Raw genomic sequence first — 23,253 nt, 5'->3', positions numbered from 1 at the left:
TGACCCCACTCTCCAGCTGGAGCGCCACAGTGGGGCAAGCCCTGGACCCTGCTCCCCACTGGTAGCTCAAGGGCCATATTAAAATGTCTGGAGGGCCGGATGCGGCCTCCGGGCAGTAGTTTACCCACCCCTGCACTAGCCCACGCCTCTGTCTGTGCTGCCGTGGCTACGCTGCTATTTTTAGTGAGCTAGCTGGATCACAGCTCGTTCAGGTATGTCTACACTACATATGCTGCAATTGTGCCTCTTCACTGTTGTGTAGACATACCCTATGAAAAAAGATGTGATCTTTACTCAAGGTAAAATCCTAGGGCAGACAATACTCCCTGCATAGTCTTTAATTCAACCAGCTAACTTCTGTGAAAACAATAAAACTGCCTTGTCTTCACTAGGATTGTACCCCATGTCAGCTAGCTCATGTTAAGAACATGTTTTTCCTAGTGAAGATAAGATAGTGTTTGCAGGATCAACGCCTTACAGCAGGGGTGGGCAAAATACGGCCCACGGGCTCGATCTGGCCTAACATTTCTCTCTGTCCTGCCATGACTACCATTTCTGTCCAGCCTCCTCTGCCCCCTCGTGATCTCTGACTCCGAGCCACTAAAAGTCCCGCGGCGCAGCAGGGCTCTCAGGCAGGCTGCCTGCCTGCCATGGACCCATGCCGCTCCCGGAAGCGGCCAGCTCCTGCTGGCACGTCTCTGTGTGCCCCTGGTGGGGGGGGAGGGGAGGAGGCTCCGCGTGCTGCCCACGCCCTCAGCACTGTCCTCACAGCTCCCATTGGCCAAAAAATGGCTAATGGGAGCTGCGGGGGTGGCGCTTGCAGGCGTGGGCAGGGCACGAAGACCCGCTGCCCCCCTTGCCCCAAGGAGCGCACAGAGACATACCAGGAGCAGCCAGCTGCAGCCACTTCCAGGAGCAGTGTGGGGCCACAGCATGTAGGCAGCCTGCCTGAGCCCTGCTGCTCTGCCAGCCGGGAGCCGCCCGTGGTAAGTGCCTCCTGGCCAGAGCCTGCACCTCGCATCCTCTCCTGCAGCCGAACCCCCTGCGCCAGGTCAGAACCCCCCCCTGCACCCAAACTCCCTCACAGACCCTGCACCCCCTCCTGCACTCCAACCCCTTGCACCAGTCCCGAGCCCCCTCCTGCACCAAACTCCCTCCCAGAGCTCACACCGCTTCCATTAATATAGTAGAGATGTGCGGCCCGCGACGACTTACCAACATTCGTGGAGGGGCCCCCAGTGAAAATTATTGCCCACCCCTGCCTTACAGTATGAGGAAGTGACACTACCAAACACCTTTTGCAGAATGTACAAACACATAGAAGAAGAAAAGGTTTTAGATCATATAGTCCCTGATTTAGGTAGGTATTTAAGTACATGTCTAATTTTTAAAGTTAAGCCAGGGCTTAAGTACGCTGCTAAATGGGAGCCTCCAATCAGACATTTTAAAAAACCAAGAACATCTAAAAGACCCATATGTGATAATCAGTAGTACGTTATTGGTTCGTGAGGCTTATGATTAACGTAATTTGCTAACCCTTTGGGCTTAAACGACAAGGAGTGGTTAAAAGAAAAGAAACCTCGACTTGAAAGCATTGCAAAAATCAGTTAAATGCCTCTCGACCTGAAGCGAAATCTCAGCCATAACAGAGAAATTACAGCTCACTTTTTTTAAAGTTATGAGTTTATTATTGTTAAGAATCCCTGAAGGCAATCTGTGGTCTCCTCTCCCCCAGCGCAGGCACATACTGTAATCCCCAGTGCTGTTAGTGGGAGCTAAGCGCTAAGGGTAAAATGGACTTTTATATGATTCACCGTCAGTCACGAGAAGCTTGTACAATACAAGAAAGAGCCTCTTATGTTTTGATTCTATTTGGGTGGGATTTTCAAAAGAGCTCAGCATCAGCTTAATTCTATTGCCACCGAAGTCAATTTACCCTCGACATCAATGGCAGTGGAGTTGGGCCCATGCTGGAAAGCCCAGCCTTTGGATTCTGGAATCATTGCAAGTTAAACATCTTCAGTGACTATTGCTGGGTCATGTGTTGTGTGCTGATAAACAGCTGATGTGGTTCACCTCAGAGAAGGCTGCATCTCCAGGTGGACAAAGCGGTTCTTGTATCCTGTAGTTTGTATTTCAGTTTAAGGGCCAGACTGTGAGATCCTTATTCACCCTGGTGAGCAAGTTACTCCCCGGGGTGGGAGTCAGGTTATGGCAAAGACACAGCTATGGCACTGTAGTGCCGTAGCCTAGATGCTTTCTGCGTACCTGGAAGGGAGTTTCCCGTCGCTGTCATTCATTCACTTTTCCAAGAAGTATTAGCTAGTTCAATGGAAGAAGTCTTCTGTTGACCTAGATTGGTCCACACAGGAGGTTAGGTTGACCCTAACTACGTCGCACAGGGCACAAAATTTTTCAGACCCTGAGCGACATAGCCAGGTCAATCTAATATTTACGTGTAGACCAGGCTTCATTGTTCACCAACGAAAGGGCGTTACAATCTGTCTCCAAAGGCCCCAGTCCTGAAGAACACTTGTGTGTAATTTTACTCATTGGAGGAATCTCTAGGATTACTCATACAAGTAACAATACGCACATAGAATCATAGATTTGTAGGGCTTGAGGCTTCTGAGAGCAAATGTGTTTTAACAAGTATCTGGCTGAATGTTTTCTTGTATCACAACAATCATGTCTAATTACCTGTATCTTTCTGAATTCTCACATCCCTGCTGCTGCAATCAACAGAGGCCCTTGTGTTTGATTCCTCCTTGGTGTAAAAGGGAGGAGGAGAGAGTCTCACCCTACCCCAAAACAAATACCCAAATAGCCAGATTTTGTTCCAGGCCCATCTGTCTGAGAGGGCATTGGCAAAGGGGATGGGCTGAGGGTGGGATTTCTGTTTTGGTGGGAAAAGATGGCGGGGTTTAAAGTGGATTGGTTGCATGGCTGGTGACTGAGGGTTGGTCCATACTGAAAATTTACATCGGCACATCAGTCTCTTGGGCAGGGGGGGTGAAAAATCCACACCCCTTAGAGATGTAGCTATGCCGACCTAACCCCTGGCATAGACAGCGCTAGGTCAACAGAGGAATTCTTCCGTCCAGCTCCCGCTTTTGGGGAGATGGATTAACTTCATCAATGGTAGAAGCCTTCCCGTTGGTGTAGTAAGGCCTGGTCTACACTAGAAACTTACATTGGTATAGCTATGTCTCTCGAAGGTGGAGGTGGGAGGGTGTGTGAAAAATCCACATCCCTGAGAGATACAGCTATATTGACCTAACCTCTGGTGTAGACAGAGCTAGGTTGACTGAAGAATTCTACTGCTTCTCGGGGGGTGGATTACCGACGCTGATGCTGCTGGAGCATTTTAAGCGTAGACATGCCCTTTAGCGTCTACACTGTAGCATTACAGCGGACGTACTTTGAATGGTAGGGTGGGAAGAAGTGCTTTGCTTGGTTTTCACTCTGCATCACCTAGGTTCTTGGGATTAGAGCTGAGTGGGAACTGGGTTGTCTGTTTCATGGGACAGTCCGTGATTTCAAAATATTCTGCATTCTGAAACTGAACAAAAAATGCTGAAATTTCAAAAAAGAATTGTTTTGCGTTGATCACATTTATTCCAGTTTGATCATTTTATTCTGACTTTGGACTTTTAAAAACTGTTCAAACGGTAGATTAAAAATATGAATTCCCTTTCAAAAAGTTGTTTCAAAATGAAAAATTGAGCTGTTCTGCTCTGAAAATGTCGAAACAGGACTTTTTCCCCCCAATACAGTTTTTCTAAACATCTCAATTTTGGAAAAACCAGCCTTGTGGCTAAAAATGTCCAAACAGTTCTAGCTGAGATTTTTTTGAATGTAATGGCAAGGGGCCCCTGAGATTGGGCAGAAGTGTCCTTTGGGTGTGGGGTTTATTCTAAACTAAAGCTAAATGATTTAATAAATAAATATATGCTAGTCTTCCATAAATGGACACAATGGGGCCAGATTCATCCCAGGCATGATTACACGATAAATGAGTACGCTACTGACCTCATGTCACGTGGGATTTCATTCAGCAACTAGCTTGGTATCAATCATGCAGTGTTTCTCAACCAGGGGTATGCACATCTCCGGGGGGTATGCAGAGGTCTTCCAAGGGGGTAAATCAACTCATCTAGATATTTGCCTAGTTTTACAGTAGCTGTAGTGAAGTCAGTACAAATTAAAATTTCATAAAGACCATGATTTGTTTATACTGCTCTATATACGATACACTGAAATGTAAGTACAATATTTATATTCCAATTGATTTATTTTATAATTATATTATAAAAATGAGAAAGGAAGCCATTTTTCAGTAATAGTGTCACTTTTGTATTTTTATGTCTGATTTTGTAAGCAAGTAGCTTTTAAGTGAGGTTAAACTTGCGGGTACGCAAGACAAATCAGACTCTTGAAAAGGGTACAGTAGCCTGGAAAGATTCAGAGCCACTGAGCTAACTCATCGTTGTGGAAATGTGTTGGGCTTTTCTTTTTTTAAATAGTCAAAGAAATACAGCACTCATATTCTACCCAGAATTATACACAGAGTAACACGTATTAATCACTGCTGATAAAAGGTGAAATGGAGTTTTTTAAGCTTTTAATTACAATTAGCCTTTCTAAGGACTTGTCCACAGACAGAAGTTGTACTATTTTAACTATCCCTGTTTAATGTAATACAACGTCCCTGGTGTGGACACAGTTATATCAGTATAAAGCACCATTATACTTTATACCAGTATAAGGTGATTTATACTTGTATAAATATTCCTGTAGTGGAAGAGGAAAGTATAATGTTCCTTTATACCAGTGTAACGTTGTCCACACTCGTGGGTGTACTGATATAAAGATTTTGGCAAGAAATCACACTTCTAACTGAAATAGTTAAACACTGTGCATGGACCAGATCTTAGAACTTGATTCGTAGCCCACTGGCGTTGGTAGCAGTCTTTCCACTGACTCTGGTTTGGTCTATATTAGAAAACTTGCCCCAGTGTAACAAAATCAATTTAAAATCAATCTAGTTACACTGGTGCATGTCTGCATTATTTATCATTTCGATGGTAGTAGCATCTAGAGGCTCCAGACCCACTGTGTTAGGCACTGTGCTAACAGGTCAATGACAACCCCTGCCTCAAAAAGTTTACAAACCATAGCAGGGATTTGCAATAAACGAAATAAATCTATTTAGTTACATTGGTGCAAGTTGTCTAGTTACCTCTGGGCTTTGATCTGGCCCTTGTGGTGACATTCTGACCCCAATGAAATTAATGACAAAAATCCCATTTGCTTCAGTAAGGCCAGCATTTCACCCTGAGCAAAGAAGGTGTAATTTGTAATACTATTTGTAGGAGTTTAGTGCGGAAGGATGGGGATAGATTTCCAGTGTGTGTTGTTTAATAAGGGTTTAACAAAATAGTTTTTAGTCAAGTTGGTTGAAAAATGCAAAAGGAGGGGAGAACTGCAAATTAAAAAAAAATCAAAGTCAATTCCTTTTGTGGGTTTTGAAAAGGAATTGTTTTTATTTATTTTGGTTTTGTGAACATTTGTATTGAAATCTCGAAGTTTAATTTTTGTTTTAATTTCTCCCTCCCCTCTCATTTCTCTTTCCATTTTGCCACTGAAAAAGGGAGGATGGAAGAAGGGGAAAAAAAGAGGAGAATAGAGGTGGAAAAAATGAAAAAACAGCAAACCAAAACCAAATAACTCCCAAAACAACTGCATTTTTCGTTTTCCAATGGTGTAAATAAAACGGGAACGTTTTGAAGAAAATCCTGAACATTTCCGATTTGGGTAAAAAGGCCAGTTTTGATTCCTTTTTTATTGTTCCTTGAAAAAAGTTCTGAGGACTCTAGGTTTTCGCAGGAAAGCTCTTGGGGGCATTACTTGTGTCCTGTCCCCAGCAGACTGTCAGCGATTAACGACTCCCAATCATCAAACAAAGGCTGAAGGTGTCAAAGAAAAGCCTGTTGACACACCAGGTTAGACACTACAAGGTGAGACTCTGGCCCCATTTGAGTCCATTACAAAACTCCCCTTGGGGGCCAGGCTTCCAGGCAGGCCCCACGCTGGTGACTCTCCCGCAGCACAGCGGGACACGGGGAGCTGCCAAGTGGGGGTTTAAAAGCCTTTAACAATAAGATCACTTCACAGTTGAGCCGTGGTGAGAATGGCTCGGTTCTGCCCCTGCTCGGGAGGGCAAAGGGGGGGCGCAGCTTGCCTTGCTTTGCGTTGCTCGGTTGGAGGTTTGAACCTGGACCCAGGGATCTCAATGGAAAAGCTCCCGCGCACCTCAGCGGGGCAGGATTAGACCCGAAGAGGACTGCAGTTTCCAGCGTGTAACACAAAGAAAACGGTCTCCCCTGAGCCTGGAGATGAGTCGCTTTGGGCTGAAGTCCCACCCGACTCCATGTGACTGGGACCAGCCCAGCGTGGCGGCCGCGCACGTGGCCTAGGTCTGTGCACCCGGCTGCTGGGGAACCCGAACGGAGGCAGGATTGTTAATCGCTCCCTGGGCTTGATTAGCGCCTGCAAGCCCCCTTCCTGCAGGGCTCAGCAGCGGGAGCTCCGGGCAAGCCCGTGCGCGGCGGGGAAGCAGGCCCGCGGAGCGGGTGCCTGGGCGTCCCCATGGCTTCCCTGTTTGTATTCTTGGTCCCCCCGAAGCCAAGAGGAAGGCCCCCATTTTGGAGCAGGCCTTCAGGGAATTGCTTTGCTTTAAGGGAGCCCCGCAACGTGTAAGACTCACCCCGCCCTACAGCGGGGAAACCACTGCTGGGGGGGGGGCTGCGCTCATGCTCCCGGGGAACGCTTGCCCCCCCCCCCAAGCTCGCTGCTGTTTTAACTCGCTAGGGAGTCGTTTGAGTCTTCGCTGCATCCTACCCAGAAGACCGTTCCCCGCCTTTGGTTTCAGCCCCAGCCGCGGCACTGCCCCCAAAGGCCTGGCCAGGGAAGCAAAGTTGGGAGAACTTTCCCCTAAGTCCGTTAAGAGGCTTCCCCCGCCGGTCTGGAGAACCGTTGCATTTCCCCCGCCTGTTCAGGCGGCCGGGGCGCTGCCAGGCGCTCAGGTTTCCACCAGGTGAAAGGAGGCGGTGTGGGCTCTGCGAGCCGGGGCCCACCCCTCCCCGTTGCTGGAGGGCAGCTCCCTCGGCGCGCTAGGCGGCTGAAGATCGGTGCACGCCTGCAAAGCAGACAGACACACAGACAGACACCCCCCCCCCCCTCTCCGAAACGTGCCCCGAGCGGCTCGGCTGCGCGCACATGTCGGGAAGGGCCGGTGCGTGGTTCCCGCACGAGCGCGTGTGTGTGCAAAGAGAGACACGTGCGTGCGTGTGAGAAGACGAGGGCCTCCGCGCCAGGCTCCCGGGACTCTGCCGCGCGCCCCGCACGCTCGCCATGGGGCTGGCTGCTGCTGCAAAGGCAGCGGCTGGGCGGGAGCCCACAGGCGCAGCGCCCAATAAAGCAAAGCCCATTGTGCTGGGGATTGATAAACTGAGCAAACAAGCAAAGCCCCCGGGAAAGCCAGGGTGGCCTGCTGGGGGGGGGGCTTCTACCTGGCTGTGGGGGATGGGGGGAGTTGGGGGGGGGCAAGGAGAACATGGTGGATTCCCCCCCTCCCCAGACGTTAAATTCTTTTGCAAACATTCATGCCTAAGGAGGAAGGGCTGGAACAAAGCGGAGCCGCTCCAACCGGTCGGACAGGTAAGGAGGCTTGTTGACACCGTTATGTTTGCAGCACGCATGCTCCCCGCCGAGTTTCCTGGTGCATTTTCTATTCCACCTTAGGAAACTTTCCCCCCCCCCTTCTTGTGGGTGCGTGCGGGCCCCGCTCCCCGCTCCGGGACCCCCTGCCGGCGCCGGGGGGGCCCCACCCTGGAGCTGCGGCGCCCCGGCTCGGCGCTCCCAGGGGCGCGGGGCAGCAGGAGGACCCGCCATCGGGGAGCCCGGCGCCCGCCCGCACCATGCCCAGAGCCTTCCTGGTGAAGAGGCGAAGCCCGCAGCCGGCCAGCCGCAGCTGGGATGAGCTGCCGGACGAGGAGCGAGCCGACACCTACATCCCAGGTACGGGGCAGCTGAGCCGCGGGGGCCCCCCGCCAGCCTGGCCCTGCGCTCCCCTGGGGCCAGCCAGGCGCGGCTCAGCGGGCGGGGCGCGTTGGGGGGCGGCTGGCCACGGGGGGGGGGGGGATATGGGGCAGCGGCGCCCGCGGGCTAGGGAGGGAGGTTACCTGCCTGCTACGGACCCGCTCGCTGCCCAGCAGGGGGAGGGGAGACAGACTGACACCCCCCCCGTCCCCGAAATAGATCGAGGCGGAGCTCCCCGGGGACGGGGTGGGGGACCCCGAAGTTTTTGCGAGAGTTTGAGAAGGACGGGGGAAGAGGTTCGGTGGGGGTGGGGGTGGGTCGTCGTCGCAGCTGGGACCCAGAAATGAACGGCTGGGTGTGGGGGGCTGGGTGTGTGTGTGGGGGGGGGGGGTTGGGTGGGTGTATGTGAGTGGGGTGGGGGTGGGAGTGGGGGGCTGTGAAGCTGGGAGTATGGGAGTGGGGGGGGCTGTGGGGCTGGCTGTGTGGGGGAGGATGGGGTGGGGCTAAGGGGGTTGTGAGGCTGGGTGTATGTTGGGGGGCTGTGGGGGTGGGAGTGGGGGGACGTGAAGCTGGGTATATGGGACTGTGGGGGGGCTGTAGGGCTGGGTGTGTGGGGGGGGTGGGGGTAAGGGGGCTGTAAGGCTGGGCGTATGTGGGGTGTGGGGGGGCTGTGGGAGTGGGGGGATGTGAAGCTGGGTGTATGGGACTGTGGGGGGGGGTGGGGGTAAGGGGGCTGTGAGGCTGGGTGTATGTACGCCCTTGATCCTATATGATGCCCCGGGGACGTTCCCCCAACCGTGCTTGATCCAGAGCTCCCCCGGAGTGACTCCCAGTCCCGCTGGCCTCTGGGCCCGATCCAAAAGCCCCGCGAAGCCAAGGGCGGGCGGGGGGGGGGCGGCTTCCCATTGACCTCCCTGGGATCGGGCCCTAGTGCCCGGGGCAGCGCCCCGCGAACAGCCCGAGGCTGCTGCCCAGCGGAGCCGGCTGCTGAGCGCACGGTGGGGCCGGGCTCCTGCCGCCTCGCCCTGCGCGGGTATAACGGGAAGGAGGAAGCCCCGGCCGGTCCCGGCTGCGCTGTTTGAACTTTGGGACCATTAAGTGTTTGAGTTTCCGATTGCCCTGCTCGCCGCCCCGCCCGCCCGCCCGCTGCTCAAACAGCTCGGCCCGCCGGCCTCCCGCCACCTGCCCCCTGCCTGCCTGCCTGGCACCGCCCATCACCTGCCCCTGCCTGCCTGGCACCCAGCATCACCTGCCCCCACCTGCCCCCTGCCTGCCTGGCATCGCCCATCACCTGCCCCTGCCTGCCTGGCACCCAGCATCACCTGCCCCCATCATCTGCCCCCTGCCTGCCTGGCACCGCCCATCACCTGCCCCCTGCCTGCCTGGCACCCAGCATCACCTGCCCCCTGCCTGCCTGGCACCCCGCATCACCTGCCCCCATCATCTGCCCCCTGCCTGCCTGGCACCGCCCATCACCTGCCCCTGCCTGCCTGGCACCCCCCATAACCTGCCCCCATCACCTGCCCCCTGCCTGCCTGGCACCCAGCATCACCTGCCCCCTGCCTGCCTGGCACCCAGCATCACCTGCCCCCTGCCTGCCTGGCACCCAGCATCACCTGCCCCCTGCCTGCCTGGCACAGCCCATCACCTACCCCCTGCCTGGCACCCAGCATCACCTGCCCCCACCTGCCCCCTGCCTGCCTGGCACCCAGCATCACCTGCCCCCTGCCTGCCTGGTGCCCCCCATCACCTGCCCCCTGCCTGCCTGGTGCCCCCCATCACCTGCCCCCACCTGCCCCCTGCCCGCCTGGTGCCCCCCATCACCTGCCCGCCTGGTGCCCCCCATCACCTGCCCCTACCTACCCCCTGCCTGCCTGGTGCCCCCATCACCTGCCCCTGCCTGCCTGGCGCTCCCCATCACCTGCCCCCACCTGCCCCCTGCCTGCCTAGCACCCCCCATCACCTGCCCCTGCCTGCCTGGCACCCTGCCCACCTGCCTGCCTAGCACCTGCCCCCACGTACCCCCTGCCTGCCTGGCACCACCCCCGCCACCTGCCCCCACCCGCCCCTGCATAGCACCCTGCCTACCTGGCACCCCTTGCCACCTGTGCCCTGCCTGCCCACCCCTGGACAGCACCCTGCCTGCTCACCAGCCCGGCACCCCCCCTCCACTTGTGCCCTGTCTGCCTCCTACCTGCCTGGCACCCCACCACCACCTCTGCCCTGCCTGCCCACTGGCATGGCACACACCACCTGTACCCTACCTGCCTCCGCCTGGACCGAGCCCTGCTTGCCAGCCTGGCACCACCATCCCCCGCCATATGCACCCTGCCTGCCCGCCTGCCCCTGGACAGTGCTCTGCCTGCCAGCCTGGCACCCGTTCCTCCACCACCTGTGCCCTGCCAGCTTGTCCCTGGATAGTACCCTGCCTGCCCAGCAGCCTGGCACCTCTCCCTCCACCTGCGCCCTGCCTGCCAGCCTGGCATGCCTCCCTCTGCCTGCCTGTTCGCCCCTGGGCAGCATCCTGCCTGCCAGCCTGGCACCCCACCACCACCTGCGCCCTCCAACAGCGCCCTGCCCGCCTGCCCCCTGCCTGCCCCTGGACAGCACAGTGCCTTCCTGCCCCTTGCCAGCCTGTCCACCTGCCTCTGGATAGTGCCCTGTCTTCCTGCCTCTTGCCAGCCTGGCACCCCACCACCACCTGCGCCCTCCAGCAGCGCCCTGCCTGCCTGCCCCTGGACGGCACAGTGCCTTCCTGCTCCTTGCCAGCGTGTCCACCTGCCTCTGGATAGTGCCCTGTCTTCCTGCCCCTTGCCAGCCTGGCACCCCACCACCACCTGCGCCCTCCAACAGCGCCCTGCCCGCCTGCCCCCCGCCTGCGCCTGGACAGCACAGTGCCTTCCTGCCCCTTGCCAGCCTGTCCACCTGCCTCTGTATAGTGCCCTGTCTTCCTGCCCCTTGCCAGCCTGGCACCCCACCACCAGCTGCGCCCTCCGGCAGCGCCCTTCCCGTCTGCCCCCCGCCTGCCCCCGGACAGCACAGTGCCTTCCTGCCCCTTGTCAGCCTGGCACCCCACCACCTGCACCCTCCGGCAGCGCCCTGCCTGCCCCTGGACAGCACAGTGCCTTCCTGTCCCTTGCCAGCCTGGCACCCCACCACCACCTGCGCCCTCCAGCAGTGCCCTGCCCATCTGCTCTCTGCATGCCTGCTCCCTGCCAGCCTGCCCTCTGGCAGCACCCTGCCTGCCTGCTCCCGTCCAGTCTGTCCCTGGGCGGCGCCCTCCCACTCTGCTCCCCCGACCCTCTTCTGGGATGGGCCAGAGCCCAGCCTGCCATCTGCTGCTGCTGCCCCTCCCCTGGCTGCTGTTACTCCTCTTGCAGGAGCTCTGAACCTGGGCCCCCCCTTTCCCCTGCAGCGAGCGTCCCTCCCTTTCCCAGTAACCCCCCGTTCTCTGCCTCGCCCCAGGAGGGATAAGCTGCGTGCTGCTGAACTACCGCATTGAAGACAGCTGCAGCTTGGAGAGCAATGGCAGCAGTGCCACCAGCACTAGGGAGGCCGAGCGGAGTGATCCCCCGACGCCCCAGCCAGCAGCCGAGACCGGGAACGCAGAGGGGACCCTTCTGGACTTGGCCATGAAGCGCCCAGTGGTCAGATCGAAAATCAAGGTACAGCACTAGCCTCCCATAATATGCCCCTCGGGGGCACAACCAGCCTGGTGAAATACCCCTCTCAACTGGGGAACACAGGCCCAGATCCCCCAAGGTATTTAGGCACCTGACTCCTACTGGAGTTAGGCACCTAAATACCTTGGAGGATCTGGGCCACACCACCTGCCACAGTGATGAGCTGCCACACTGGGGCCTACTCATAGGCATAGTTTGACTTCTGTATTTGGGGGGGAAACTCCAGTCAGGCCAATGGGCTGCGTGTGGGGGAGCAATGCAGTTTGGAAGGGGACAAAGCCCCTCTGCCCCCTCCCAAAACTATGCCCAAGGGCCTACTGTAAAAATGTCCTTTCCGTTAAATAAACACAAAGCTATGGAAATACCCGCCCTCAAAAAACCGTGGATGAGATTTGCAAGGCAAACTAAGGGATTTAGACACTCATCGTGTGTTGAAATTCATGAATTGTCTATTAAGTAACTACTTGGAAAAATTCACTCTCCGTGTGTGTTTCTTGCGTGTAACACACGGACATATCTGGAGCCTGACTGAGGCTGTTTGTAATGGAGATTTCAGCAGAAATGGCAAGACAGAAAAAGGGCAGTTGACCGAGTGTTCTTCCCCGGTGTAAAAGAAAAAGTCGCCCGATCAGAGCGAATGAGTTCAGCCTCACTACAGAGCCTTCCTTCAAAATTTTGCAACTGGCTTATTATCTTTTCCATGAGCCAGTTTCTGCTAGCATTGCTTTGCTACTGATGATGATAAGGATCAGGCAAAATAGCCAGGGCTTCAGGAAAACCTAATTCTCTGCCTCTTCATTATTACATATTATTTGTATTATGGTTAAATACAAAATAGCTTTGTGTTGCCTTAGGCCCTGATTCTGCCATGATCTCTGTGTAGGTAAAGCCTTGTGTTTGTACAGAGCTGATTGCAGGATCTAGGCCACGTATGACCAGGAAGAATAGAATCTGCAGGGAATTTGGGGTTATTTTTTGCTCAAACTGGAATTTCTACGAGGATTTATTTTGCTCACTAGTTTACTGATGACCCTTATATTTTAATCCCCAATATTGTTAAAGCCACAGAGAAGATCACGGAGAAATATGTATCCTCTTATTAACCTTTCTGCAGAACACCCACAAGCTTTCTAGAAACACCACTAAATGCACTGCAGATTCTCAGAAGTCTGCTAAACTCCCTTTCTGCTCTGACTGCTAAACTCACCTTTCACCCTGTGTTTTAGGGTATGTTTAGGATAAGAGACCCAGGGCACAGAGTGGTTGGTATGGGTCAGCTGACTTGGGCTTATGGGGCTTGACAATTCCAGTATAGACATTCCAGCTTGGGCTGGAGCCTGGGCTCTGGGATGCTCCTCCCACATGGGGTCTTAGGTTCCAGCCCCATCCTGAATGTCTCCACTGCAATTTTATAACCCTGCCTCCCAAGACCCATGAGCCTGAGTCAGCTGACCCAGGCCAGCTGCTGGTCTTTTATTGCAATGTAGATATATCCTTAATGGCCAGCAAGGACAAGCACTGTGGCTATCAAATTAATGTTCAACTATTAGCATAATCAAAACATTGAGCCTCCCCCACAAAGGATGTTCTTCCAAATAGCTGAATCACCAGCATCGGGTCCAGCCACTTCAGATAATCACATTAGCTTGACCTTTCTTGTGTTGGAATCAAGAATGAAAAAATTAACTCATAATAACACTTTCAAGTTAATTAACAGGCCAGTGAGATAAACTGGGGAAGACTATTGTTTCAGTCTCTGTAGAGTCAACACAATGGCATGCTGGTTTACGCTGTAAGGATTATCTTCACAATTAAAACCTCTAGAAACTTTTTTGGTAAACAAATCTTCTGTTCCATCAAACACCGCAAAAGGAAGTCCTTAGAGATACACTGAAATCTTGTTTACACGAGAAAGCTGCATTGATTTCACTAAAGGTGTGATTCTAAACCGATTTAAGCCTTGTCTATATGGGGAAGTTTTTTTGGTGTAAATTAAGGTGTTAATTCAAATAGATTTTATTATACCCTCATAATCCTCTGTGTAGATGCTCTTATTCCGGTATATGGGTGGCTTTTTTGTTTGTTTGTTTTAGTATGTTGCTTGGAAGGGATTTAAGCTAAACTGAAAATAACCCGTAGCAGAGTGGCTACGTGTGTTTATCTAGGGTAGTGGCTCTCAGCCTTTCCAGACTGCTGTTCCCCTTTCAGCAATCTGATTTGTCTTGCGTACCCCCAGGTTTCACTTCACTTACTTAGAAAATCAGACATAAAAATTCAAAAGTGTTCCAGCACACTATTACTGCAAAATGGCTTCCTTTCTCATTTTTACCATATAACTGTAAAATAAATCAATTGGAATACAAATATTGTACTTACATTTCAGTGTATAGTATATGAGCAGTATAAACAAGTCATTGTGTGAAAGTTTAGTTTGTACTGACTTTGCTAGTGCTTTTTACACAGCCTGTTGTAAAACTAGGCAAATATCTCGATGAGTTGGTGTACCCCCTGGAAGACCTCTGTGTACCCTCAGGGTACGTGTACTTCTGGTTGAGAACCACTGATCGAGGGGGTTCTACCTCTCTAACTGTTAACAATTTCCTGTGATGACAAGGCCTTAGTTAAATGGCATAAGTCTAACATGGAGACAAGGACCAAAGTCCTGATCCAGCAAAATACCTAAGTATGAGGAGTCCTACTGGAGCCAATGGGTTACTCATAGGCTTACAGTAAAGCATGTGCTGAAGTGCTTGGCTGGATTAGGGCATAAATCTTTGGAATGTTTTCATTTTTTCTCATGACTGCATGTTTCTATTGTCCCGGTTTATGACTCATGGAACAGGTTCCCTTTTGTCCCATGGGAAAAGCCGCAGGGATTCTGAGGTTGCTCCTTGTCTGTTGAATTGGGCTACAGACTTTGCCCCGTAAGCTGGGGAACTTCTGAGATCTGTGTGGACCTCGGGAGAACCGCTGAAGTCTGTGGTCTGTGCCTCCGGTTGTATAACGCCTGGACAATTCCTTGTGACTTTGGAGGGAGTCTTCCTCATTTCTCAATGTCCAACCCAATATCGTGCTAGCTGTATCTCTTCCAACACAAAAAACCCACATTAACATGGCAATAAGGAACCTGGTATCCATGCCTCATTAACTGACATACTACAAATTCAAGAAATCCCAAATAAGGTTGTTTCACATGCTTTAGAAATCCCGTTTAGAAATCCCGTTCTCTTCCGTACACTATCATTCAGTCAGTCCTCTCTCATATAAGTTTGAACAAGAGTTTGAAATTCACGTAGCACCCTTAACTCTGACCCACACACACATGAGCTTACCTTTTCAGCTCCTTTTATTAAATATATCCAGAGGCTCACAAAATGTTTGAGGCCTTTTCTGCAGAACTCTCCACTCCGAGCAATTAAATCCTTATATATGTCAAATCCTGAGCTGGTGTAAATTGATGTCGCTCCACTGATTTAAATGGAGAGAAGCCAATTGACACTAGCTGAAGATCTTGCCCAAGTCCAAATGGAATAATCTACACCCAAATCTATGTCCATTAAAATGCAATTCCACTAACTGTAATAATCCACAGACTCAAATCACTACAACTCCTTTAGTGGTACTGTTTTAGCGTTCTTTTTAAAACTGATGCTTTCAAAACAAACCCTCGGGCACAATATATGTTAGCAAGTGTGGTCTAAAGGGCAGAATTAGGTGCACCCATCAATGGAAGCTGGACACCGGGCCGTCCTTTGTGCCTTTGAGAATCAGGCCCTGGACACAGCTGGGCAGATAATTCAGTGTATTGTGAAATGGCACTCTGTTTTCAGACCCAGGTTGTTTCACTGATTATGGGGGCACGGGGAGGGGACATGTAACGCAGGGACATTACGTCGTGTTTCTATCGGATGCGATGGACCTCTGGCCCTAATGGTTTTGGAGACGAAAGCCCTGGTAATGCAGGGAGGTCAGTGTGAGGAATGAGGGTGCAAGGGGTGAGCCTCACACAGCTCACTGCAAGCGGGAAACTAAGGCCTCAGACAATAAAAGCCGATTTCCCGTTTGCGATACTATTCAGTTTCTCCTGTGTTGTTACCGTGAGGTTTTTTTCACTGTGCAGGGGGAGAATCCCCCTGTTCTTTGCTCTTGCCTGTTGACCCAGAATCAGATCGAACCATGTTTTATTTCCATCCGTTAGTTCACGACTGGCACCTGCGACGATGCGGCGCTGCACAATTGTGAGCTGTGTGGCAAAGGCTTTCGCTTGCAGAGGATGCTCAACCGTCACGTGAAGTGTCACAGCCAAGTAAAGAGACATCTGTGCACCTTCTGTGGCAAAGGGTTCAATGACACCTTTGATCTGAAGAGACACGTGAGGACCCATACAGGTGAGAGCAGCTGGGAGAAGGTTCTGCAGCCCGACTGCGCGGTGTTCTTTTTCTAAAACTAAAGTGCTCTGCCCCCTACAGGCAACAGAAAGCAGTGGTTTGGTGAATAGTCAAAGGGTGCAATTCCACAGAATAGGATTTTATGTTCAGTACAATCTCAGATAACTACGGTTTGGTTTGGTTACATCCTACTCTGCCTCCCCTCCAGACTGGCTGGTTTGAGGGAAGCCAGACAGCAAATCTGACTTCTCCTAGCCCTGAGCACAGGTGTCCCACAGAGCCAGCTGTGGCAGAATCACGCTGCTTTGGGCTTCACAGAAATTGCACCCATTAAAGGAAGGGCTTGTGCTGCTCTGTGTGGAGACATTTAAAGTGCAAAAGGCTGTGTGGACGTTGTTGTTCCAGTTTAGCTTCACTCAATTAGGAGCAGGATTAAGCTGAACCAAAATAAGCCGCTTTCAAACTGGAATAAGAGTGTTCACACAAGGGTTTGCACCAATTTAAGTAAACCTGTGCAAGTGTGTACGCAGAGGGAGCCTAAATTGGTATAATCCCTTATGTGGACACTCTTGTAAGAGTGGCAGATAACTGAATTAAGCTAAATAAGTATGGATTGATTGATTTTTAATAGTGTCCACTAGAAGGTTGCCCTGGTTTAACTATATCAATCTAGTTACACCAGTGCAATTTCTGAGGGACCCCTAGATTCCAACCTCACCATTGCAGACATTCTTGGGCAAGCTGAATATCCTATAAAATAAGGGTCTCTAAACCAGCAGGTGTTTAGCTTGTGCTGCAGGATTTGGACACCCAGTGACTACTGGGCAAGCTCCCTGATTTCTCTCAGTTTCAGTACTAACCAGGACCTTAGGGATGCTACGGTGCAACCTTGATTATCCTTTTTGTTTATGGTATCCCCAAGCACAGAGTCATTAGCCAGGTACCCCACTGCACATCCAGGTGCAATAAGTGTGTAGGCAAACACGGCATTTATGGCTTAGCAGTCGCTCCCACACAGCCACTGACATCTAATTTACTGAGAAAACATTGGCCAAGATACATGTTTTTCTATCTGAGAAGCATTGTGGGATCTTCAGTTTGTGCATGGAAACCTGTTGGAGACGAACAGCAGGGAACAACATTTTGAGACACACCGTTGGGTTCAATTTGGCCCAGAGTTTAGATTTTGTAAAGATTTTATTAAGGACAAAAAAAAAGCTAAGACCAGCAGACACATTTCCATATGTAGTACAGTGTGACGTTTCTGTTCCCTGCAGTGTTTGCATCCAAAACTTTGCAGCTCTCTGATAGTGCATGAGAATATGAAAGTGAAACTGATACATCACTTTCCATTGCCTGAGATGAATTCAGTGTAAAAAGTAACCAGCATAAATTCTTTCAGTTTAATCAGAGGTAAATTTTGTTTGTTCTAGATACGATTTGAAACTTGACTGTTTTCCCTGAATTCCAACTAGATTTGGTGGGAATTGTGAAGAATTCCCACCCCGGAGCTCTGTAGCTATGTTGGTCTGACCTCCAGTGTAAAGGCGGCTAGGTTGACAAAAGAATCTTTTGACTAGCTACCGTCGCCTGGGGAGATGGATTATCTACTGCAGTGGAAAAAACCCTTGTGTCACTGTAGGAAGAATCTACACTATGACGCTACAGTGGCATAGCTTTGGCACCATAGCTGTACTGGTAGAGCACCTGTAGTGTAGACGTGACCTGACTACTAGTGTGATTGGGGCAAACATTTCAACACTATTAGGAAAATATGTGATTGAGAATCTCCCTCCTCCAGCCTCAGATTAGCCAGATGTTTCTGCTAAAATGATCCAGTAGTTGAGTCGTCAACAACGGGGGTGTCCATTAGTTACCATCCATTTATATGAATGGGGGAATTTTACTCCTCTTTTTCTTTTGTTTCTGTCTGGCTGCAGCAGTAACGCCCTGAGCTTACAAACTGTTTTGCACGTGTGTATAAATTAGGGCTGTCAAGTGATTAAAAAAATTAATTGCGATTAATTGCACTGTTAAACACTAATAGAATACCATTTATTTAAATATTGTTGGATGTTTTCTACATTTTCAAATATACTGATTTCAATTACAACACAGAATACAAAGTGTACAGTGCTCACTTAATATTTATTTTTGATTACAAGTATCTGCACTGTAAAAAACAAAATAAATAGTATTTTTCAATTCACCTAATACGAGTACTGTAGTGCAGTTTCTTTATCATGAAAGTTTAACTGACAAATGTAGAATTATGTACACAAAAACTTGCATTCAAAAATAAAATAAGGTAAAATTTTAGAGCCTGCAAGTCCACTCAGTCCTACTTCTTGTTCAGCCAATTGCTCAGACAAACAAGTTTGTTTACATTTGCAGGAGATAATGCCGCCCACTTCTTGTTTACAATGTCTCCTGAAAGTGAGAACAGGCGTTCTCATGGCATTGTTGTAGCTGGCGTCACAAGATATTTACGTGCCAGATGCGCTAAAGTATTCACATGTCCCTTCATGCTTCAACCACCATTCCAGAGGATATGTGTCCATGCTGGTGACGGGTTCTGCTCGATAACAGTCCAAAGCAGGGCGGACCGACGCATGTTCATTTTCATTATCTGAGTTAGATGCCACCAGCAGAGGGTTGATTTTCTTTTTGGTGGTTCAGGTTCTGTAGTTTCTGCTTCTGAGTGTTGCTCTTTTAAGACTTCCGAAAGCAAGCTCCACACCTCGTCCCTCTCAGATTTTGGAAGGCACTTCAGATTCTTAAATCTTGGGTCCAGTGCTGTTGCTATTTTTAGAAATCTCACATTGGTACCTTCTTTGCATTTTGTCAAATCTGCAGTGAAAGTGTTCTTAAAATGAACAACATGTGCTCAGTCATCATCCAAGACTGCTATAACATGAAATATATGGCAGAATGCGGGTAAAACAGAGCAGGGGACATACGATTCTCCCCCAAGGAGTTCAGTCACAAATTTAATTAACACTTATTTTTTTAATGAGTGTCATCAGCATGGAAGCATGTCCTCTGGAATGGTGGCCAAAGCATGAAGGGGCATATGAATGTTTAGCATATCTGGCACGTAAATACCTTGCAATGCTGACTACAAAAGTGCCATGCAAACACCTGTTCTCACTTGCTGGTGACATTGTAAATAAGAAGCGGGCAGCATTATCTCCTGTAAATGTAAACAAACTTGTGTGTCTTAGCGATTGGCTGAACAAGAAGTAGGACTGAGTGGACTTTGTTCTGTTTTTGAGTGAAGTCATGTAGCAAAAAAAAAAATCTACATTTGCAAATTGCACTTTCATGATAAAGAGATTGCACTGCAGTACTTGTATGAGGTGAATTGAAAAATACTATTTCTTTTGTTTATCATTTTTACAGTGCAAATATTTGTAAGCAAAAATAATATACACTTTGATTACAACATAGAATACAATATATATGAAAATGCAGAAAAACATCCAAAATATTTAATAAATTTCAACTGGTATTCTATTATTTAACAGTGCAATTAAAACTGCAATTCATCGCAATTAATTTTTTTAATTCCCATTAATTTTTTTGAGTTAATCACGTGAGTTAACTGCGATTAATCGACAGCCGTATTATAAATAGTAGAAGGATCGCAATGTCTAAACACAAAATTGCACCAGTTTATCTAAGGTTGGAAATTTAGCAAAATATCTCAAAACTTGTGAGCCAGGGTCCCGAAAAACATGAGATTGTCTTAAAAATCAAGATGTTTTTTTGGTTTTTTTTTTTTTTTTAAATTAGTGTTATTTAGTTGCCCTCTGGCTTTTGAGTCTGCAGGGGAAACCTTTTACAGCTTTTCCTCAGCATCCACAAAACCTGGAAACATAGGGTGAAACCCTGGCCCCATCAAAGTCAATTTCATGAGAGTTGGCAACACCATCTAATTTAAGGCAATGATTCAAAAAAGCCTCCCTGTTCAGCTTAAACATGTGCCTAAATCTCACTGAAACGCTTTTGTGCTTTCCTGAAACAGGGTGTTTAGGTGCCTAATATGAATTTAAGGCGCCTCGCCTGAGGCACCCACTTCAGAAAATCTTTGCCTAAGAAAGTGTAAATATTTATTTAGAACGTAAACAGTTTGGGGCAGGGACTATCTACTAATCAGTGTTTGCAGCCTAGCACAATAAGGTGTTTTTTCTTGGTTTGTCCCAAAGTGTTACTGCAATAAATGTGATTCATAATAATTAATAATAAACAATGTCGTCTGGCCTTGTGTAGGAATCCGTCCTTACAAATGTGAGATCTGCAACAAGGCATTTACCCAGCGATGTTCTCTGGAATCCCACCTTAAAAAGATCCACGGGGTGCATCAGCAATATGCGTACAAACAGCGGCGCGATAAACTTTACGTCTGCGAAGATTGCGGCTACACGGGCCCAACGCAAGAGGACTTGTATCTGCATGTCACTAACGCTCACCCCGGGAGTGCTTTCCTCAAGAAAACTTCTAAAAAGCTGGCAGCAGTCTTACAGAATAAACTGACCTCTGTCCTGCAGAGGAACCCTGAAGATGATGAGGAAGATGAGTAACACAGTGGATTACAGTGGTCACATGCAATGAAGTTTACATGTCGGGTATTTTTTCAAACCACTTTGAAAGGGATCTGTGTAATAGCAGGCATCTTGTCCTTTTGGTGATGACAGGCTGTGGATGATACAGCCTCGACGTGAAATAAATGTTCTCAGCTTAATGCAAATACAAGGCTTTTTAAACATGAGAATAAAAGGGAAAATTTTGGAGCCAACATTGCCTGTGGATAGAGCCCTGCACTGGTACTCGGGAGACTCCACATCAGTTCCCAGCTCTGCCACTGGCCTGCTTTGTAACCTTGGCAAGTCACTTAACCTTTCCGTGACTCAGTTTTCCCAACTGTATAATGGGGATAATGACCCTGATCAGCTTTGTAAGGTGCTTTGAGATCTGTGAGTAAAAAGTGCTAGATAAGAGCTAGGTATCATTAATATTATTCCCATAGAATCTACAGTAAAATGAAGTTAAGGATGAGAGTATGTATCATAAGGTAAGAAATGCACAGTCAGTACACCCAAACAACCTTAACTCTGCCCTGTAGGATTTGTAATCCCAGGTTAGAAAAAAAAAATGTTAAACACATTAGATTTTCTTTCATATCATTCTTTCCCCCACCCACCCCCCGCTCACCCCCAACTTGGCATGACTCTAGGGCAGAGTTAAGGTTTTTTGGGTGCCTTGACTGTGCATTTCTTACCCTAACATGTTTGGATTTCTTTTGAGTGTAACCTTAACTCTGAATTGCCTGATTTTTGTAATGCTTTGTTTTGAGATCACTATCACATCCCTGTAGCAGTTGTTTAATCCTTTAATTACTGAGACATCTTTTCAACCTTAACTCCATCTTAATATATATTTTTTGTCTGGGAATTTCCCTAGTTCTAAACAATTTTCATAGATAAACACTAAATAAGAAACCCAAAGAGAATGCTACCAGATATTTCTAAGGATTTGAAGATACACGGCACCAACCTTCAATTATTTTAAAAAAATTAAACTTCCAAGGGTGGATTCGCTGGGATACCAAAGGAATGCAAAGCAGCCAGAGGACATTAGCCATTTCACCAGAGTAGCACAAATCAACCAAAGCTTACTGGTGAATCTGGCCCTTGGTTTGCCATTGACTTCTTGGTTTAGAAGGCTGCGTTAGTGAGACCAGCACTTTGCTGTGTGGCAGGAGCAGGGAGAGAAAAACCCCCAGGCCCGGAGTCCCAATGTCTCTGCTTCCCCTTCGCTCCCCCTCTGGTTCCTTCTGGCGGTGCTGGCTCAGGGCTCAATGAAGCTAAGCAGTGATGCCATTGGGGAGCCTTACAAACACTGATGCCCAAACGAGAGTGCAGCTGCCAAACGGAACCTTTGAAGAGCAGTGCCAGCTGGGCCAAGCTATCCATCAGTGAGAACTCCTGGCACGTGTCCAGTCTGCCTTGGTACCACTGGGTCATTACAGCCAATAGGACCACGGCTTTCAAATTAGCTAGCCAGGAAGGGTGGCGCTTGGTGCTGTACTCTACTAAGATCACTCAGGACAGAGAAAAGACTCATGCCAACACTAATTTCTTAAAGGACCCAGTTTGAGTGTATAAACCAATGAATGAATTTACTTGTAAATTAGCCGAAAACTCATTCTGTACTCGAAGAGTGAGTGCTGGACGTTTGGGGAGGGGACACACTTGTTTTGTATACAGAACAGAGGTTGCATCCCTGCTGTTATGCAAAATGGAACTCTGTCTGAACTACGGAACTGAACTCATCAGCACCTCCATGGTTAATATATGACAATGATGTTAGATTCTGGTTGTGTCTGTAAAAATTAAATTTTCTTTGATTGCTTCAGTCCTTGTACAGACATCTGCACGGGCTTTGGAGGGGGAAAAAAAAGCTTTTGGGTGTTTTAAGCATTTCTTAATGAAGCAACTATTTTATGCAACAAGACCGGGGGTGCTTGGGGCCTGGAAAGCATCTTAATAAAGTGAAGCTTTGATGTAAAGAATAAGAAACTTACTGTCCTATGTAACAGGAAAGCTTGCGAGGGATATTTTCATAAACAGAATTCCATGTATAAAGTGTCGAGATGAATGACAGAATATTCACTTAGTGACATTTTGGCTACAGATTATATTTTGACTCTTAGTTGTTCCCTGGTCATGACTGTTTTATGCTTCAGAGATGAAAGCCGGCTTGAATTCTTAGCTAGGGCTAGGACCTGCACGAAACAGCATCCAAAATAAAGACTATTATTTTCGAATAAGGTTTGTCTCTCTGCAAACACACTGATACGCGAGATTGGATAGCGTAAGATTGTAAAGTTTAGGTACGATCAGGTGGGTTAGCAAAATAAAGGTGGATAATTGTATTTAATTCTTTTTTTTAATTGTAGAAATTTTAGGTCAAAATATACTTGACATACCTGTAGTCCAGGAAATAATGTAATTTATTTGGTGGCAAACAGTTCTCTATGGCAAGGGCTAGCACCATTCTTCCCTGACAACTTTATT

General features: G+C 49.1%; 1 protein-coding gene across 1 annotated transcript; it reads left to right on the top strand.

Moving 5' to 3' along the window:
- The first annotated feature begins 7,813 nt into the window (after positions 1–7,813).
- OVOL2 (ovo like zinc finger 2) lies at positions 7,814–23,076 on the top strand. The gene is made up of 4 exons (XM_037896206.2): positions 7,814–8,082; positions 11,569–11,768; positions 15,985–16,174; positions 20,447–23,076. Exons 1-4 carry the CDS (start codon positions 7,983–7,985, stop codon positions 20,755–20,757), a joined length of 801 nt encoding a protein of 266 aa, XP_037752134.1. The 5' UTR covers positions 7,814–7,982; the 3' UTR covers positions 20,758–23,076.
- The last annotated feature ends 177 nt before the right edge of the window (positions 23,077–23,253 follow it).

This window comes from Chelonia mydas, chromosome 3, assembly GCF_015237465.2.
Source record: "Chelonia mydas isolate rCheMyd1 chromosome 3, rCheMyd1.pri.v2, whole genome shotgun sequence".
In the NCBI taxonomy this organism is placed as follows: domain Eukaryota; kingdom Metazoa; phylum Chordata; order Testudines; family Cheloniidae; genus Chelonia; species Chelonia mydas.
This window is presented reverse-complemented; position numbering and strand designations above follow the sequence as displayed.

What these genes read in the sequence shown, in the direction of transcription:
- OVOL2 (XM_037896206.2), top strand. Translation starts at nt 7,983, where the DNA reads ATGCCCAGAGCCTTCCTGGTGAAGAGGCGAAGCCCGCAGCCGGCCAGC. An exon ending in AGCCGACACCTACATCCCAG is followed by an intron (nt 8,083 to 11,568) that starts GTACGGGGCAGC and finishes GCCTCGCCCCAG; the next exon opens with GAGGGATAAGCTGCGTGCTG. An exon ending in TGGTCAGATCGAAAATCAAG is followed by an intron (nt 11,769 to 15,984) that starts GTACAGCACTAG and finishes TCCATCCGTTAG; the next exon opens with TTCACGACTGGCACCTGCGA.